At 39.9% G+C, this 21,070-nt stretch overlaps 1 protein-coding gene across 3 annotated transcripts in view; it reads right to left on the bottom strand.

Moving 5' to 3' along the window:
- LOC141918170 (transducin-like enhancer protein 4) overlaps window positions 1-21,070 on the bottom strand; it is a 99,813-nt gene that overhangs the window by 66,235 nt on the left and 12,508 nt on the right. For all 3 annotated transcript variants that reach the window (XM_074812292.1, XM_074812291.1, XM_074812290.1), the window contains exon 5: window positions 1,773-1,835. In XM_074812292.1, coding sequence (XP_074668393.1) covers window positions 1,773-1,835 — 63 coding nt within the window. The remainder of the gene's footprint in view (window positions 1-1,772; window positions 1,836-21,070) is intronic.

Genomic DNA, 21,070 nt, shown 5'->3' on the forward strand with positions numbered 1-21,070 from the left:
TAGAGGGGGTGGAGGCTAGGATTTCCAAAATCAAAGGCCAAAATCTAGCAGTCACTGTGAATCAAACACATCTTTCTTCAAATGTATTCTAAACCCATGCAATCCCTTTGCTTGTCTAATTGGTAAGAAACACCTACTCCAAGAAAGCACATGCACTGGGTTTGTGGAAGCAGAGCAAACAGTGCAATGTGACTTACTTGTGTATGGTAATAAAGCTTTGTTTAGCATTTCAGCTGAAAATAGCAGTACCAGTACCAGCAGTAGTATACCGGTACAAAGTTTTTAAACACAGTATCACATGCTCTAGAGAAGATGTCTCTCGTGGAAATGCCGGTCACATGTCTTTGCCAAGATCACATCTTTGTCTGCCAAGTACTCACCCCTGCCTTTGTTCCAAAATCATGTCATTTTAGTGCTCACTTTATCATGAGTATGAATCAGCTTTACACCTCATTTTTATAGGCGGTGCTATTCCTGCACAGCAAATAAAACCCTGGATGTACAGAGATTCTGTAGCAAAGTACAAAATCAGCAGACACTCATTTTAGATCCACACAGGACTTGAATTCTGGTCCCCCAGCAACATTACTAAATCATTACACATCATTTAGTTTCCACAAATCCATCTTTATAAGCAGAATACAGCAGCACTCATGAACATTGTCAGGTTCAGTTTTGATAGTGTTATTCTCATTTCAAACACACACAGATGCACACACACATGCACACATGCAGCACATTAACTGAACGTGAGTATCGAGCACACAGCCTCTTATTTGCAGCAGGATGAGCAGCTCTCTCAAAAAGCAGTGGCATTTTATGGAACAACTGAAAAGATGGGAGAAAGAGCTTCGGCATGTTCTCAGACATGATGTTTTACAGATGCAATGCACAGAAACACATCTTCCAGCTTTGACTTTCTCAGCTACCAATTCTACTGAAATGAAACCATGCATTAAATAGATGCATGCCAGACTGTGCTAGCAGACCCCAGTCTCCAGCCCCTTTCCTCCAGTGGGTGGGCAGGGGAAGCTGTTATGCACCCGAGGTCTCCTTTCATGAACCATGCTTTCGTTTTACTTCACACATGCCTGTGGCTCCAAGGCTCCCTTGTTAGCTCCCATCAACTCCCCCAAATCCCAGTGCCCCTCAAAGTATCTACAATGCACTCAAGATAATAGCAGCAAATCATAATTTGGAAAAAATCAGCGCTTAGAGAAATTAGCTCACAGTGAGTTTCAATCTTCTATCTATATTCCCCAAATACACAGAAAACATAAAAGGATTTAAGGTAATGAGTAGTCTGGGATGCAGAGAGAAAAAAGGCAGAAAAAAGCTGCATTTGTATGCCTACTGTGTTGAACATCACTACTTGGTATACCAAAATAGAAGTTTCTGCTGAACTTTAATGCCCACTGCCAAGAATGTAGCACAAATCATGCCTTTCTAGCATTTCTGCAAGCTGTCCTCTGATTTCAGACCGACAAAGTCATAACTGTGAGAAAAACTGCATTGTACATGAGAGCAAAATATTTAAACAACTACAATTTTGCTTAGCACATTACAACACATTCAATTTCATAAATATATTTAAATGATATTATAATGGACTTGGAGGAGATAATGCAGTTACAGTGACAACAGCACAGTGGAAAGACATCTACAAGCACCAAGAGATTCATAAGGAAACAGTCTCAACACAAAATCCCACTTTTGTAATAGATACGATGAGGCAATTGTTTAGATCAGCATCGGTACAAACGACTACCTACCTCTTGGGAGAGGAAGGGAATGACTTGTGCACATATAGCATTCAGCCTCTTGACAATTTCTGCCTGCAAGTGACAAAAAGAAAGAAGTTCAGTTATATAAATTCTCAGATGTGATTGTCACCCATGAACACAGAAGATACATCTGTTTGGGTTTTTTTCATCTCTAGTCATCCTCTGGCCAGGACAGATTATTGAAATAACAAAAGTACTTGGACACCAATTCAACAATACCTACAAAGCTAATAATTTCTGGCTAAAAAGTTTTCCTTAAAAAACCACTCAGAACTGACACAAAAGTTAATTCTGATTACACAATCAAAGGCATTTAAAGTAGAAATCTTCATAAGATGTAACAAAAAAGATAAAATACTGTGTATCAAATTAAACTCTCTCCTTAAGAGACAAGAAGGATCATTTCCAATTACAGCAATGCCACTGTACACAAACAGAACAAATAAACCAGTTACTTCTATATTAATATTGTATATCATGAGAACATTAGCAACACAATATACAACTTCACTGATAATCATTCTACCGCATATTTTAGAAAGGAATACTGCAGTCTTGTATCATATTTATGCTGTTATCAAACCCGAGGTTAATACTAGTTACTTTTATGTTGCAATGGTGATCAGAAATGAAAAATATAGAATGTTTTATTCCCATACTGGAAATCAATTCTTATTCTGTGTATTTAATCTGCAAATCTCAATAGAGACAGAGGAAATTTGGAGAGATAACACAAGAATTACAGTTCCAGAAACAGAGTATTTAAAGCTACATAGTCTTTCTTACAATAAATTGTAACTTTCTTAGAATAAATTGTAACCAGCATCAGTTCCTCATTATGCTCTAGGACAGAATGCTCTTCCTCTTGCAAAATCACTATTGTATGACGAAGACATACACACTTGTGCAATTTAGGCTTCCTTCTTTAACAGCAAACCTTCCAGCCTTTTTGCTATGCTGTCTTTTAGATTGTAAACACTTGCAAAAGAACCAGTAGAATAGAAAGGCTCAGAACAAGCAGCAAAAAATCAGAATCACATCTGGATTCAAGGAATATTATGGTTACACAGCTACGCAACCAGATGACATCGTACACTAGAGGTAAGGGTACATGTGAAACTAACTCTGCCCCCTTGTGTATACTGCGATACACTCGAGTGAACACACGCTACTTTGCAATACAACTTCTTCATCTCTCTGAAATCCATCTAAACTCCCATAGGTTATTTACACAGCAATTTCTACGTTATACTGCCCCAGTATCTTCTCACTGGTCTTCACTGTTTATGCACATCCTCATCTTATTAAAGTTATGCATTTTAATACATTCTTTATGTTCATCTACTACACCTTTTCTGTTTCTTCAGCAGGATACGCACCTTAAAGGACACTTGAGAATATGTTCTGTTCACCACAAGGCTAATCTACCTGCTAATTTTGAAGGTCTATATGTGCCTATAATATCAGGTATCTCACAATGTAAAACTTAAATACCCCTTTAAATAGACAGTGTTCACTATGCTAGCTGACGCAAAGATTTACAAACTGCTTGTTACGCAGAGCAGTGCAGGGAGCGACAAGATGTGTGCAACTAAGCTTCAGTCAGAGAGGCTGCATGATCCAATATGGCATTAGTTGAGAAACAATATTTGATTAAGGAATTGCAGACCATAATATAATGCCCAGCTGCATTATATACAGCACAAGTACCTGTGCTGTAGTGGTTCAAGCACCATTAATTTAGTAACTTCCAAATTTTGGGTTCCAGTCACGCTGCATTTTTTTTTAAAAAGGAATCTCTGGAGTGCCTTAAAACTGAAGAGAAAACTACACATTCTGCTCTTCAAGGCTTTTCCATATGAAGAGAAAACTCTGAAGTGTCACCTTCCTGACTTGAGCCGAATTCCCTCTGACCTGCCATTTAACACACATACATGCCTTAGTAAAAAACGATGTGATGCTTTTCGACGCTGCAAAACAACTCCTTTTACACATCTTTAAAATGCCTGTTGCAACCTTACCACCTCCTGTGCAGCTCCTGGGAGGAGCCTCTGCCTTGGCTGTGCTCAGCAGACCACCCTTTCACCACAGCTACATTAGCAGGATGCCTCTACAGCACTGCTTAGGAACTGACAATAAAACTGGCTTGAAGTGCCATGCAGGAGCTCAGCATGTAATTTTAAAAGGCTTGTAGATTCACAGATTTTAACACCAGAAGAGACTTACAACTGTCTTATCTGACCTCCTGAGTAATGCAGCTGTAAAACTTCACCGACTTCTCCATCAAAACTGTAAATTCTAGTTCCGCTAGAATATACCTTATTGAACAAAAATAATTTTATTCAACTCACTTTGAGGCATTTCTTCTCAATTAAGGTACTCAATCCCAGCTATTTCAAGCTATTTCAGACAGAATGTTTTTCTTTTGATCACTTCTCTCCCCCCACCCCAACAGAAGAAGTATGTCTCTCTTCTACTGCTCTTCTGGCCAAAAAGTGTTTGAAACATACTTGCTCAGTATTTATACAAAAATTCACCTCTGGCAGATTCTGAGCCTGGGAAACATTAAGCTAAAAAGCATCTTCCAAAAAGCTGTAAGTAACTGAAAACAGGTGACTGAATATGAATGGTTACACAACTGTAATAAACCTCTTGATATCAATCCCACTGGAGTGCAGAACAGCGAGTCTTTTCAAGCCGTACGCAGGAAAACGAGCTGATGGAGACAGCACCCAGCTCAACCTACAGAGAAGAAAAAGAGCTCGCTAGCATCTTCAAGAGATACCGAGATGTTCCCCAGCAGCATTTCTCAGCTAGGCAAGAGGCCTGCTAGGCCAGTCACAACAAAGCTGAGAATCCCTTGCTATGCTGAAGCAGCTGTTTACACTATTCCCTTATTAAAATGGTCTTCACTTCCCCTAACAATGAGAGATCCTAGTTTTGTGGTTGTGCACACAGTTACATTTTATCACTCTCAACACTTGGGCAGCAAGAAAACAGCCCAGCTGAGCACCAGTGGATGGTAGAGGCACAGCATGACCAAGACACAGACTGCCTACCTTTGGAGACTACAGGCAGCAGGAAGGCATTAAGGAAAACACTGTGTATGTACACAAATGATTTAAAGGACATGTTCTGTACCAAAAAAACCTTACCAAGACATTTTCATGTAGTAAATACAAAGTACTTTCTGCATTGACACTGCAACTGTTTCTACAATTAATTATACAGGATACCACAGCAACAAGCTTGATTGTTTACCACAAAACATTCAAAGAGGAGTTAGCTGTCAGATGTTAGCCAATGCCCTAACACTTGAAGCTGTACGTACTGATGACAGAGGTTAGCATCTTGGTAGACTTATTCTTGCCATTGGAGGGGGTCTGGAAACTCATTCCTCTTTGCATAAGGTACAAAGACACAAAATAACACCCAAGTCCACTTCACATTTCTACCGCTCATACAGATTTTTAAAACCCTACATTAAAAACCACTTCAGGATCTTCTTTTTGCTCTTAGATGTCAGGCCAGTGGGTTTTTCATGATCAACCTAATTGGCAGGAGAAGGAAAAAGTATGTTTTCATAAAATCAGGCAGTCAATTCCTCAGTGGAAAGCCAAAGTTGCCTCGGAAACACGGCTGTTTCTGTGGTCATCTAATTTTGCCTCTTTTGTCCCATGGGACCAGGCTTTAGAGAGGCATCATTTATTTACGGGCCTTTCCACTAGGCTTCAGTTATCAGCCAATAATACTGTGGACACACACACTTCTAATGGCCTATGTTTTGAAACCAAGTCTAATCTGATGGCACAGCGCCCAAACTCCTTTTCCAGCATAGCCATTAAAGGATGTAGGTTATTGCTGTTGTCACCATTGATATTTGTCATTGTAATGTAATTAGGGACCTAAAATGATGCATTACAGCCCTTGGCACAGCTTCTATTAAAATCGTTTCTTCTGCTCACTGAACTGCAACCTGCTTTCTGATGAATAACAGACAGACAGCTTTAGGGTGAGGAACAGATTCATCAAAGAAGTATTTCTCAGCTCTGGAAAGAAAATAAATAAATAAATGAATTACAGGGAGCAACCTAAGAAGAAAAGCACAAGGAGGGGGGCGGAAGGCAGACAGAGCATTTGAATTTCTTCTGACCACTTGAAATTCTGATTGCATCTGATGAATCTTTCTTAGGACAATATATTCCCAGCCTGTGAATCACATGGTTAATCAGGGCTCTAATCTGCTATCCATCAGCCTATGCCAGGACTGTTACTTCCAATCAAATTTATAGGTTATGTGGGTCACGCATCCCTGAACAACTACATTCACGGATATCCCATTTAAACCAGCACAGATTCTGAAATGCTGTTGTTAGGGTTACTGAATGTTATAATACTATTCAAAGCTTTATGAAAGCTCCTGATAAACAGCTGCTAAATTATTGCCTGTGGATACAGAGTGATGCTCTGAAATAGCATTAATGGCCCAATAAAAGGGCGATTGTTCATGCCAAAACATAAAAAGGATAGCTTTTGCTGCCACAGTTTGTCAAATATGTTAACAAACACCGACACTTCTATTACTCCTTTCCCTAAACACAAAAGATGTTTGGTTTTGCATAAAAACACACCAGCATGGAACCAGAAGAGATGAGGGAGAGAGAGGCAGGGAAGGCTCAGGCTGGAATAGTCTTTTTAGTTATCTAATGCAAGCTTGTATTGTTTCCTTCCTTTAGGAGACACCTACAAAAGACACTATTTTAATAGTTTTGAGCTCTTTTCATAGCCACTTACATGGCATCTTTTTTAAAAAGAGAGTGAAAGATTAAGTATTTATTAACTACAATGTTAATAAATTTTTCATTCTGTTATGCCTATAAAGGAACAATAATAAAATCACTGTGCCAGAATCTGATACAAGTAAGGGAATGAAGACCCATGTCAGTTAACAATCCCTCAGCATTACTTCGTGGGTACAAGAGCAACAGCTGATTTAGCCAACAAAATCTTTTTTACCAAAGTTGATGGTTAAATGGTATATAATTGCCTAAATATGCCTAAAAACTAGACCCTTGAGTTCGTAATACAGCATTCTGAAAAATGTTCAAAGATAAGCCTGTGGGCAAGGCTACACCTCAGGTCCTGCAAGATAACCCAGCCCCTGAAGGTAACCCAGCCCCTGAAGGGGGCTCAGCAAAGCAGGGTCTTGGGGTACAACCATTGCTCTGCAGCTAGCAGCTGTACTCAGAGGGGAGCATGTGACGCACCATTAGACTCCTAAATCCCTTTGAGGATGGCAACGTAGGGGTTTAATTCAATAAACCTTGCCACACACAGCTAAAATAGGACATAAGCACATGGTAAAATATGGAAATGTGTTTAAGTGCCTTGATAAGTACTTTAGCATATGTCCGAATTCTTAGCACAGATGGGGACTAAAAGAGAAGCAAGAGTCATATCAACTCCAAATATTAAAATACTCAGAAATGTTCTAATACATAGGGAGTTCAGAATCAATTTGTTGCTTAAAAATCCCCATTTGCATTCCTTTTTGGCAGAGGGAAAAAAGAGAATTGGGATTTTATTTATAGTATATAAACTTCAGAAAAATATTTCCACTATATTTCACAAAGTTCCATAGCTATTACAATTATAAAAAATTGCTGGTAAAGAATTACCACTGGAGGCTGTAGGTCTGTCAGTGGAATGGAAACAAAACTACTATATATGTATTGTTGAAATAAAAGAGAATAATAAAACACTATTGGGAAACCCATTTCAGCAGCCAGTAGGAAAAAGAATATATGCAATTACACTTCCAGAAAAATAATCTGAAACAACTGTTATTTCAGGTTTAATTTGTTCTACACAGTTCAGCCTTTGCCAAAAGATCAATCTAGTTTATTAAGTGCTTACCAAGAACACATGCACACACCCATAATATCTAAGCAAGCATTTCACAAATTAGTGAGAACAAAAGACATTATTACACTGTATGAGACATATCACAATTCTGAATAAAGCAAGCAAAAAAGCTAATCTTAGTATTTCACAGAAAATTAACTCTTCTTTCATAAAGAAGAATGTGTTTTGTTTTAATCACAGACTGTTGTCTGGAAGTGCTTACTCCAGATCTATGGAACTGGAGGAAACACTGCAAGCCCTAAATATAAAATTTCTCTTGAGCTCTAAAGGAGTGGTGTTTGAAAACTGAGCCACAAAGAGTCTAGTCTTGTAGTCAAAGAGAGCAGAGAGAAAAGTTCTCTGGTGAGAAGGATACTAAACAGAAAACTTATTCTTCACTAAGCCAACTGCTCAAGTTTAGGAGATTAAGCAATGCATGTACGAGTTGAACACAAGAGGGACCACCAGACTCTGCTGAATAATCTCGGGTACATTCTCCACCTCACTTTCTTTACAAACATCCCAGCAAAGCTCAGGAAGCACTGTAAACTTGATGCTCACCCTTTGTAAGTTAATTTAGGTGCTTATTTTGCACAAAATACTGCAGACGGCAACATGAGCAATAAACTGGAGCGGAAGAATTTTCAAAATCAATTTTCTAATGTACATCCCGACGCATGGACTACTGAAGAGAACTGATATGACATGGCTTTTATTTAATGTCTCAAAAACCACGTGAAGCTCAACTGAGCAAGAAAGGATACATATTGAATCATTCATGATTAAGACCATAAAAAGCAAGTCAAGTAAGGTGACATAAAAACATGCTTCAAGCCTGTCACTTGAGGAAGTCAATGTTTTTTGTTAGTATCGACTGTTACCAGAAAGTAGGGGAATAGAAATGCACAGCCTGGAGATCCCCATACCCCTTCAGTTGTTCAGGCTGCCATCAGGTAGCCACCTGAATCCTGCCCTGCCCTGCCACAAGCACTCACAGAACATCCAGGAAAAAAAGCTGCAAGTGGAACTTGAAATGGCAAGACTGGCTTCAATTTCTTTTCCGCAAAAGCAGCAGGAAACACTTGCTGAAGAAGCAGAGAGAAACAAGTAAAAAGGGGACACTGCTATAGGAGGTGCTGTTTCCATCAGCAGAGCTCTGAAGTTCTCTATAAGGTACTATCCCTTCACCTACCAGCAATCCTCCGCATTTCACAACAATACTTGTTTTGTGAAATATGGCCTCATAATACAGGGATAAGAAGTTTCCACCACTCTCCACCAACTGAAGGAATCTCACTTCATAGTTTACAAAAACAAAACCTTTTTAAGTGTATAAACCTGTGGCATCACACCAAGGCAGCTTCAGCTCCAAGTTCAGTCTTTTGCATCTGTTTCCTAGCTGCAATTAGGTCAGAATTTCCCATTTTAATCTTTCCCACAACAGTTGAAACACAGCAGCACATGCACAATCATCAGTCTCTTACTACTCAAGTCCTCCCATCACACATCCTTCCAAACAGTCTGACCACAGTTGTTCTGCGCCTGCTGGAAATGACACAAGCTGGTCTGAGCCTGTCCTTGCAACTGTATGCATGCAGTGGTTTTAGTATGCAGTTTTAATTTAACTGAGTGCAGAAAGTCCCCTATTTATTTCATCTCAAGTTCATACTCTGTTTCTCTGAGGTAGCAGGAAAAATAGTCAGGAATAAATACTGTAGATCAGTAATTTCAATGTATATGTCACAAAAAACTAAAAAAAAAGGGTGAGAGATGGTCAAAATGTGTTCTTGGTATGCTTATGCTTAAGTTGAGGTGTCCTTAGCTGCCCTGGAAAAAAAAATATTAAGAATGCAGCATTTCAGGAAAAAGCTGAAAACCTCTAGCAGTTGAATCTAAAAGAAACCATGCTTTTAAAATTTACATAGGTAGTGCTTAGGAAAGGGGCTTCTGCTGATCTTTTTAAATGTTACCATAAAATAAACACTAAAATCGTTTTCCCTCTACAAAATAGAGCTGTCAGTGTCCACTTCTGATCCACACCAGCACTTAACCTTTCATTTGCAAATACACACAAAGGAAGGCTCAGAAGTAGCTATAGGCACCCATTACCCTGCATGCACTCTCTGTATCATGGCTACAGTTCTTCTTACTCTGGAGCAGTATGCTCCAAATATTAATCACCAAGAAGCTGATAGCTATCATGGTTGAGAACTGTGAAGATTATGCCAGACTTCCAGTTACATCTACAAAGTCGTACTGTTCAGTCTTGAAGCTTGCAGAAAACGTTGCAACCAAGGGTAACACGTACTAGTCTGACAAAAAAAGAACAAAGTTTAGTTTCTCCAGCAAGTGTTGTGTTCTTCCAGGTTTTAATGAACTACATAAATGTGATCAATAAATTTATAAAAGCAGCGATCAGAAGTCCCCTATAAAAACAGGAAAAGCAATGTGACTGCTGAACTCTATTTCCTTCCAGATTCATCTGGAGGCCAGGAATCAGTCCTTTTGCATCAGGAACAATATTACTTCTTCTCTTCCACCTCTGATTTCCTTTGCTTACCTGCCTCAGCCCTGCAGATCATGAAAGGTGGAGCCCATAGCCTATCTGATTCATTGATAATCACACTTGATTATGTTTGCTTCCAGAAAGCACACTGATCTACATTCAGTGGATTTGTTAGGTCTGGTTACAAGAATTCTTACAGTGTTTGAAAACTTCGTCATGTTTTGCCTTCGATCCCTTGTTTCTTCTTTCTATCCAGCAATTTCACACCACATGGTGAATGGCAATCAATTAGCTTAAGAAATGCAGCAAAAAGAAATGGTATTTGTTTCAAGAAAAAGTTGTCTACACAAAGGAAACAACATTTTAACTCCTTCTCCATTGCAGCTTCCCGTTGTACTATGAAAATGAGCAATACTCAGATGCAATTTCCATAGATTAAGGTAACCAATTTTTGTATTTGATATAATAGACAAAAATCCTACCCTTTTTAAGCCAGTACACAAAAGTGTCATTTTAACAACACCCCAAAAGAGATGAAAGAATAGTGCAGTGGATTTTACAGCAATGCTGTAATCAAGCTTCAGTTTTGGATCCTTGCAATGACACTAATTCAAATAAGGCATGTTACTATCTCAATTTTTAAACCAAGTGGAAGTATGATACCCGTTAATTCTTTCTGAAGATAAATGTTTCACACTTCTTGGTGGCACTTACCAAGTCCCAGTTTCTGGAATAAAGTGATCATCTGAGAATCAGATTACATTTAAGACATGTTTCTTCCTTTTCCACCTTGACAGTCTTTTTTTTTTTTTTTTTAAATCAACACTCAACATGTGAAAGTTATCTAAAATACTAAGGGGGTATAAGTAGGGCACATTTTCTTTCACATTGAATTTAAATGCAAGTTTCAACTTCAGGTACTGACTAATTAGTTCCTCATGCTTTGAGATGGCAATGGCACATTCCTACTGAAGGACCAGCAGTGTACTTCCATACTAAAGCACCCTATGGATGGGTAAGCTAGGATGAACCACCACCAGCCTTGCCATTCGGGGCTTACACTGTACCGCATACGATCACACAGCCAGTCAGAATCCCAATTGCTTTCCCCCGGGGCAGGCTGCCTTCAGAGTATGAAGGACAGTACCAAGGAGCTGGAGAACAGAGCACACCCATCCAACTAGAAAAGACTGGAAGTTCCAGCATTTCACACATCGCTGCCACCACTCAGATGATACTGATCCATATTCATATTTTTTTAAGTAAAACACTTGCCACGACGACTAGCTCAACAGGAAGGGATTCTTGATGGCAGCAGAATGCTACTTTCCTGACAGCAACAACAAAAAAAAACCCAACAGTCTGTAGCTCTAACTTCTATTGAGGAGAAAATATTGATATGAATTGTCATTGCTCATAATTTGAAACATTGTGGATAACTACTTCTGCTGAAAATAATATTTGGATTTCAGCATTTCTGCAACTGGGGTTTCTTGCTATTTTTCCCCTTAAGAGAAGGAGGACAAGGGAAGAACATGTAATTTTATCCTTCAACATGCGAACAAGTGGTAGTTTCACTAGCAAAGTACATCTAAAATAATCAAGCAGTTTACAAGTCTCTTTTTAACCTCCCTAAGAAGATACATTTGCAAAGCAAGTGCTACAACATTTTTAAGACATGCATGCTTAATATGTTCAGAAAATTCACTTGTCCAAGACAGCTAGATACACTAAGTACATCTTGATGCTCAATTCATTTGAATGGCATTCCCCCAGTAAAACTGTCAGGACAGACTCTGAGTCAAGCAACACTAAACAGCATTTATCTTTACATTACATCAGCATTACTGAAGTTTTCAAATACTCTTCATCCAAGAGGGATTTCAACACAAAATAACTTTTTAAAGAAACACAAAGTTTAAGAAAATGCCATAAAAAGCAGAACAGGAGGCATGGCGCAAAGAAGAACTCTCTGGTTGGGAAATGTAGATTTCATGAAACCTTTTCCAGTGCTGTAACTCCCTGTGAGATCACACTTTGTGTGGAGAGCTACTATGAACTGCATTAATTTCAGACAAATGCTCAAGATGCACCATATGTTAAGTGCACTCTTCATCATACTGCACCTACAGACTTCAATAAAAACATCTAGAACATGGAAAGTAGGTCAAATGTAAGCAACTGAAAGAGGTAAATAATCGACTCTATACACTTATTAATCATGTCATAATCACGTTGATAATAATATCAATGCATTTCTCCTTAAACATATTCCTAACAGAAAAGGCATCAGTCAAACAGATTTCCTTCATAAAGTTGGTCCAGTTTCACATCCATGACACCCTATAAAGATGTCTAGGCCAGAAATACGGACTATGCACCTACCAATTATGCTGTATCTGCTCTTGAGATAGAGAGGCTTTCACTGTAGCTTCAAGTGCACGTTAAATTGGTATAAAAACAGGTAATGAAGAGGCTCCCCTAATCCAGGTACTCCTGCTCACCCCACCCTTGTGCTGCTAGCATTTTTGTGGGTATGTGGTGAACTAAGCAATTATCTTATCCAAGTCAAAACACAGTCCCCTTCACCAATTTTTTTTTTCTTTTTTAAAATACAAACCCCATCCCAGACCCAGTTTACCATAGGGTTAACCCTAATGGGGGATCACCCCTTTCGTTACCAGTGCCATCTTCTGCCTGCTTGAAGTGCACAGAAAATGTCAGTCTCAGACACACAAAATCTCTAAACTGAGACCTTTTGTGAACATTCCTTTGAGTCAGAAAACGAGAGCATGGTTAAGAGAACAAACCACACAGCAGCACTCCTGACAAGCTGCTCATCTTGTTACAGATACCGATACTTCTCTGGGCATGGGAAGGCACTCCATTTCACTCCCTCCACTACCCTGCAAACAAGACATATTGCTATCAACCACATCCTAAACTTTTCACCTCTTGGGTTAGCATCACAATCTGGTTTAGCTGCAAGTTTTGACTAGTCTTTAGAGTCACCTGTTAGATCATCTGGTAAACCAAATCACCAATACCCAATTACACAGTGAATTCAAAACAATAAATAAATAAAAACTAGAGTACATTAGTGGTGGATGTACTAGCTTGGTAGTGATCAGATGAAGAAATTAAATGCCGTGGCCAAAACTGTGAAAGAAACCACACTCATAAAACAACGTATGTTTTTTCAGTTATAGCAGACAGCATGACAGACAGAAAAACCACACTTCTATGCCTGGTTGGGTTTTTTTTTGTTTTAATGGATCTCTGGCTTTTTGCCATGGACTAATTCTACGGTTTACCAAAATGCAGTTTCTGGGTTTGTTAATTTCATTTTCAGTTTGCTAGGTCTGTAATCTTGCCACCCTTTTAATCAAACAGGTTTCAGGCATGCATTTATATGAAAAATACTCATTCAAATCCTAACATTTTTACCCACAAAAATACAGAGGTTGTACCAATTTTGGTTTATGAGAACCTGTTTTGCACAAACTATTCTAATTATTCCTTTTAATAACAGCTTTCCATGACAATTAGAGACTTAGTTGTGCTATTCTGCATTAGAAATCTGCCAGACTACAAGAAACCTTAAAATCACTACATACTGACTGTTTGCAAACCTGTTTGTGTATAATCACTATCTGTTTTTCACAAAGACAACAGAAAAAGCCAGGAGGGGAAAGAAGAGAAATAGGTTTGATGACTAGTGGATAGTTCAGACTGTGTTTTCTTTGTGTGACCTTCACTGAAGATAAAAGAATAAGTTAGAAAACATTAACCTTTAATATAAAGGAAAGGGAGTTCAAAATGACTAATTCTTTATTGAAATAAGTCAGTTTTCACTATGGTAACATACCATGTTGTGTAGGTGAAAGCAAAGAGAAGTGAGAAAAAAGTTTATTTTTTAACAATCACCAACAAGGGATACAGTGACTTTAACACACAAGCGTAACTTCAACTTATGAACACAAAACTGAAGTGGCCTTAAATTAGCTGCAGAACTGCCCAAGAAGCTGGAGAAATACTCTGCAGAGTAAAACCTTCCTGACTCCTCAGTTAGCAGGACCTGAGCGAGCCTGTTCAACAGTGGTTAAAGCACACCTGCGAGTACTTCAGTCATACTCTTGAATGCCATCCACGTGCACCAAAAAGCACTTTACCTTAACTCTGTACCTGTAAACACAGTTTTAAAAATAAATGCCATTTTCTGCCAATGCAGCCCAAAGCAATACAAAATTACTCTCAATATCCACTGCAGAACCTGTGTAGAGCTCATTTGATATGGTTGTAAATTAGGCTTTCTCCAGCTCTACTGACTAAACAAGACTGTACACAGAGATGTTACAGTCTTGCTAAATTCACAACTGTTCTGCCTCCAAAATTGGCACCCTTCTGAGGAAGGGTAACCAAGAAAGGTAGCAGCAAAGTGATGTTCAGATAGAGAAAGTGACCTACTTCACCATCTAAATCCCAGTGCTTCACCAAAGTGGAAAATTACAGCAGTGTTTCAGTGGAGAGCACGAGATACCAAACCTTTCTCCTACATTATGCTGAAGACAGTCCTCAGACTAGTATTTCTTTCCCAAAGTCCAACTTGCATTTATGCTCAAAACTACATTTACAGCTTCTCACATGTGTGGGGTATTCGTATGCTGAGGAGTGAAGACTCAACCAAAGCTGGGATCCTCACTGTTGAATACTAAGCTGGTTTGCCTAATCTGAAAACTCACATTGTCATTATCTTCCTTCAACCTCTGCAACAAATAAATCAGGAAAGAGCCTTGTACAGATTCACTGTCTAATGGGCAGGTAGAAATCCAAATGAGGTTAAAAAGAGACTGGGAAACTAGCTACTTGAGATCTACACCAAGAGCCTACCTCACATTAATTCTGTATAGAACCAGGAGGCACAGAAAGGTTTAACAAACCTTGTATTTTCCCTAACTTTAAAATGTAATTGCTTGTACCAGAAAATCAAGATTCCACTTGCTGCAACCACTGCACGTATAGCAACAAGTCCCACCCCTCGCATTTGCCAGGCATGCAGGAAGAAGGCAGGGACCCACTACCACAAGGTAAGAAAGTTTCAGTTTTCCCCAAAATATCCTACCCAGGAAAAAAAGTAGTATTATCCCATTTTCCAGATGGAGAACAGATGCTGAGAAGATAGATTACCAAGGGCAAACCTCCTGAATACAAATCAAAGTATTGACCGCATTACCTGCTGAAAGGTACATCACTGGAGCACACTAATTGCAGCTGGGATTGGAAAGACAGAAGAACTCACATGGGAGGCAAAATGAGGACAAAACTGTCTTGGGAAAGAGCACCCCATCCCAGCATCTTACAATCTAGAGAGATAAACACAGCCATTTCTAAGTGACTCCCACGTAATAATATCTCACCTCCCATTTCTTAACATACTGCTTTTCAAAAACTCCTCTGCGGTAAGGGTTATGCTTCAGGAAACAGTATATATACTTCCCAGACAGAGAACTGAAGCAGTGAATGCCAGAGGTAAAGTCTCCAGAAGGTACGTAATGGGATTTTTAAAAATGCCTAAACAGACTAGACGTGTAATTCAGGCAGAAAGTCAGCAACAGACAAATGATCAAGATTTTCAAGAATTCCTAAGCACAGGAAGAGCACCTGCCCATACCTAGATACATAAACGTACCTTTGCATCTTAAAAAAAAAAAGGCACATCAAACATAAAAGCTGGAGCACCACAAGAATTTAGGCATGAAAATCCCAAACTACAATCTTCACTCTCTTGCCTCCTCACTCAGGAATGACACAGTGCTGAAGTCACCAGAAGTGCATAAGGGTCTCGATCTCCAGCACTGAAGCTCCCCATCAACTCTGCTGAGTCCCCTTTCAGACATGTTCAGGAAAGTCTTTGGCTCAACAAGACCAAGCTCTTTGGCATCCAGCTCACAAACTAAGCCTTGTAAATACCCTCCCCCTGCAACTCCCCCAGCTCAATGCTTCTCCACCCACATCCCCGAGGGAGCTGAGAACCACTGCCAGAATTATTCCCACATAAAATACAGCAGCAGCATGTTAAAAACAAAATAAAACAAAAAAAGGTGGAGAACAGGTAGACTTTTATGTAACAGCCTAGTGGTTAAAGAGTGTAATCAGAGCATTATATACATGACTTTAATTCTTTCTTCACTTCTCCTTCTTACCTACTAAGAGAACACCCTGTCTAATTGGCTTCTGTGAACTCTGGAAAGGAAATACTCCCAATTCTTTCACTGAAGAAGGAAAGTCCCTTTTCCAGATCCTGCTCAGAATCATCATACATGAAAAATCACCAAGGGCTAAAACACGTAAATAGAGGCAGGGACTGGAACCCAGCGCAACTCCTTCCAGCTGGACAGAGTCTTTCCAGGGCGACAGCACAGCATGCATCTCTCCTCTTTCAGCTCTACTGAAGCATTAAGGATCTCATGCAGACCCGACAGCTTTCTGCTGGGTATCCCGGTCATTCTCCTGGGACAGAAGAAACGTGGGTCTCACTAGTAGACAGAAAAGTAGCTGAACTAAGATGAACTAAGAGTGTTGCCTTCTTCAGCTTTAAAATAAAGTTTAGGTGCCACTTTTCAAAAAGTGATTCTGAGACTGCCAAGCCAAGGCATGTCCTGACAGCACTAACTTCAGTGTCTCAGCCCTCAAGCAGTGAGAGATTTAAGACACACCCGTGACCTCAACATTTCCCTATGAGCTACCCATACATGCTGGTACATGCTGGTTTCTTTGGCTCCGTGCTGAATCACTTTACTCACCCCACACACCGCAAACATCGCTCTGACCTCATTCAGCTGGCCCTGCACCCTGGTGGTACAAAAGCAGTTGCAGCATCACTCCCACCTCACTGCAGTGGTCAAAGCAGCTTGTCTTGAGGTCTCACAGGAAGCCCTTGACAGCACAGTCCAGAAACTTGCACCTGGATCCTCTCAAGTCCCAGACCCTGTCAGCTGCATCTCATCCACCTGGGAGCTTTCTGCTTTGCTTCACATTAATACAGAGAGGCATTGCCTGTATCTACAGATTTTTCAGGCTCTTCAGGTTCTGTCGCAGGCTTAAACAAACTCATGACCCTTAATACAGTACATACTTACAGCGGCATTCTTCTTTGAAAATGTGTAAACTAAGATTATCCCAGGATTCTTCGCACCCACACAGAAAGACTTGTTAAAAACCAATGCTGTAGAAGAAATACATACCTGAGATCCAGGCAGAAAACAGAGTTAAGTAAATAGCAACTAAATAAAGGACAAAATAACATAATTTCATACATTCACAAGGCCTATATGTCCATTTGGCTGAAGGCATATTTGAAAAAAAATGTTACATATGCAAAGAAGCTGGCTGTTTGTATCTGCAAAGGAAAGTCTCATGTCTTTCTACAGAGGTAGGTTTTGAAAGTGTGTAATAGCAAGGCTGCTAATGGCAGTTTGAAAATCATCTTGTATACATGTTTGAAAACTCGTCTTCAAGCAGAAACCTACAACCTCAGGAAAAAACCACCCCCATATGGATGCTTGTACAATCTTGTGGTGCTGTTGCTCCTTCCATCTCTATCTACATGATCAAACCAAAGAACAAGTCACCCTCAGTCAAATGTGGTTTTAGAAAAAACATCACAAACAAACCATTCCCCAGAAATTTCCAGGATGCCACAGGCACAGAATTGTAAGACAACTTCTTATGCTGCCAGCAAGTGAAACAGGATGCATGTTTTGGTGTCACCAGTTTGTAGGAATAAACTAGGGAACATTGTGAGGGGGAAGAGAACTAAGTGTCTTGTAGAGATTCATGGAAAATGTCCTTCTCCTCATGTCATCCACGTTATATACATGTTATTAGCTTTGTTTTCCTTAACAGCCATCTCTAGAAGCACATGGAAGTAGAGAGATGCAAAAGAAGCAGGAAGTCACTCCTAAATAAATTAAACCAAGAGCTTATATGCAAGAGTAACACCTCCCACATATGGACAAATACATAACAAGTAACTCTTGACATAAAATGTCCTTTGATGTTTGCAGAAGTCAGTGTCTCTTCCACCGAAAATGTTTTAGAGCAACAAATAAGCAAGAATCTCATCAATGCTTGGATTTTGTTGTTGTTGTAGTTGTTGTTTAGGACAAGACTGAGAAAGAAAACATACAGTTTGTCCCCAGAAATTAGGAAGTATTGACAAAAATCGTAAATAAGCAACATGCTCAGACTGCAACAACTTTCTGCAATTAGGACAGAAAGCCTACCAGTTAAATTGAGTATAAGAATACACAATCTATCCTTTGTTAACACGCTGACACAAACATACGGGGTGTATTTTATGCACAAAGTCTTTCCAATCTTCTTGTGTTATTCAAACACTATGGACTGATATTTTAAGAAGAGGCACCTACTTTGTATCTAGTCACATGCTTTATAAAATTACAGAAAGCAGACAGTAGTGGTGTTGTAGCTGACTCTCTTTTACACATCAGCACAGTGCCATCTTTCAAAGGGGGCACTGTGAAAGTGGATGGTTGTCATACAGAGTGAATGGTACTGCAGGGAAATAGGAGACGTGAGAAGAAAACCAACTAATGAGCTTCCCCCAATCATTCCTTGTTCTCCGCCTCCTCCCTCAAACCAAAAATCTAGCATAAGCACTTTGGCCAGCTTTGACATTATTCCCTTTGTTTTCCTTCTCCAAATGTTATCACCAGCCCCCATTATTTCCAACTTTTATCTCCAAATACAATTAACAGAGTAGCAGGCAGAAGGACAACTCAAGCATCTCTAGTGTTATCTCTTCGTAACCTTTGGGGCATAAGAACAAAGGAAAACCCACAGCAGTTAAGGCACTGCTGGACCTTGTTACCCAGTGAACACAGGTTTGGAAGAAGTCTTCTTCCCTCCACAGCAAATACATATTCATTCAATATTCTGTGATTCTCTAGAGCCTCTCATCTAATAATGGACATTGACAAATTAAATCTTAGATCACTCCCCAACATGTAAATATCATCACCATTTCAGAGAGGGAGACACAGGCACAGAAATCTTAAAAGACTTTCACAAAGTGCTGCAGAGCATGAGCTCACAGTCAGAAGAACCACAACTGATAATTTGTCACATGCTTTAAATTTAAGATGGCCTGTTCTCCAGATCCAAGGCAGTCAGGCCCCTAACTGCAGGTATCCAGAGCAGGGAACAGAACAGATATCAACACTGACTTTTCTCTGCAGACCCATGGTGGTTCATGAAGGGTGAGTACTGTACTCAGAACCCCTCATCCCACAGCCACCATAAAAATCCAGTGGAGCCCCACATCCCTTTCAAAGTCAAAACCACGACATAGTTTGCCTCAACTGCTGGATTCAAATGCCCACTTGGAGTCCATGATGCCACTGGCTACCTGGCTGTCAAGCAGATAGATAGTAGCTTGTCCATCTCAAACCCAACATAGGATCTCCCAAGACAGACACCACCAAGCTACTGACAGAAACCCGGCCCTGCACAGCTCTCGATGAAGTGGCTTTCATGAAAACACATGAACAAGCATTGACAGGTCCAAGTGTGCACCCTTCCCCAAGCCTTAGCTAGGCTGCACTACAGTTATTTTGTCTCCCTTGCATTTATTAATAGGAAAGCTTAATAGGAAAACAACACTTGAGTTTTCAAAATGAAGTCCAGAAGTGTTTCAGCTATAAGGCATGGCTGAAAACTTTATTCATCCCTGCAAAAGGTTAGAAATGGGAAAAAGTGCTTGTCTAAGACAAAAACTTTCCTCAACGATTGCCCCACTTTCCCCATGGTTTTAAAAGGTAAAATTTGAATGAAATGCTAAACAGGAGTAATTGGTTGACCACCAAACAGAAGTTACTGAGATAGACAGGTGAACCGGATATCCAAATATTTTAATGTGGAAGCCCTCAGTTAGCTATCTGCATTATAAAGAATGAGCAAAATTGAAGTTCCACTTCTCCTGACAAGAAGCAGAGACACGAGAAGGAAAACAGGTGATCAAAATGCCTTTTTCTTCCGCAACCACCAGCGAAAAACTCACTCCAATTTGCCTTATGATTAATTTTAAATAATGTTGTCATGTTAATGTGGTAAATGATGGCATCAGCCACTGAGCAACTGTCAAGAACATCCTGCAATCCAGACTTTCCAAACACTGAGGTCCATGCACCATGTGCAAGCTTCCTCCCAGCCGCTGCAAGAGGGAACCCAAAGATCACACCACCGTGCCAGCTGAGTGGGCTTCAGGTTACCTCCTCTTCGCTCATCCTCTGCTGAGCCTGTCATTGTAACCCCATGGATACTCTATAATGAGTTTTGAGGAAGTTCTCTGCACCTTGAGGACACAACAGACTCAGGCTAGGCCTTTCAGCTGTTGTTCTTGGGTTTTAAATTGTCAGTGTTAAATTTCAATAGCATTTGCTGCCATTGCCTATAGGTACCACAATGTTTTATTAAGTATTTGCAGAGAATATGTGTTAGCCCTGCTGTGTTTTGATTTGTTGATTTTGTGTTCAAAGTCGGAAGAGACAAGGGGAAAGGGGCCCCTTCGCTTTCCAAAGTACTGTTCTGCCATCATCCATATCACTGGCTACACCCATAACTGAAACCCAGGTGATGTCTTAGCAGCAACCTCATCATGCCCTCTATATAGTGCTACTCCATCACCGGCTACTCAGTCCTAGGGCAATCACTTCTCTCTGGGGTAAGCCAGGACGGAGTCAGAGAGGGGTTTTCACATTTGCAAATTCTCCAAACAACTGAGACACTAAGAGAAGCCATGCGCATAAGCAGACAGAGTAAATATGAGATAAGTTTATTGTGTTTAAGATGGAGA

Source organism: Strix aluco, chromosome Z, assembly GCF_031877795.1.
Source record: "Strix aluco isolate bStrAlu1 chromosome Z, bStrAlu1.hap1, whole genome shotgun sequence".
NCBI lineage: Eukaryota > Metazoa > Chordata > Aves > Strigiformes > Strigidae > Strix > Strix aluco.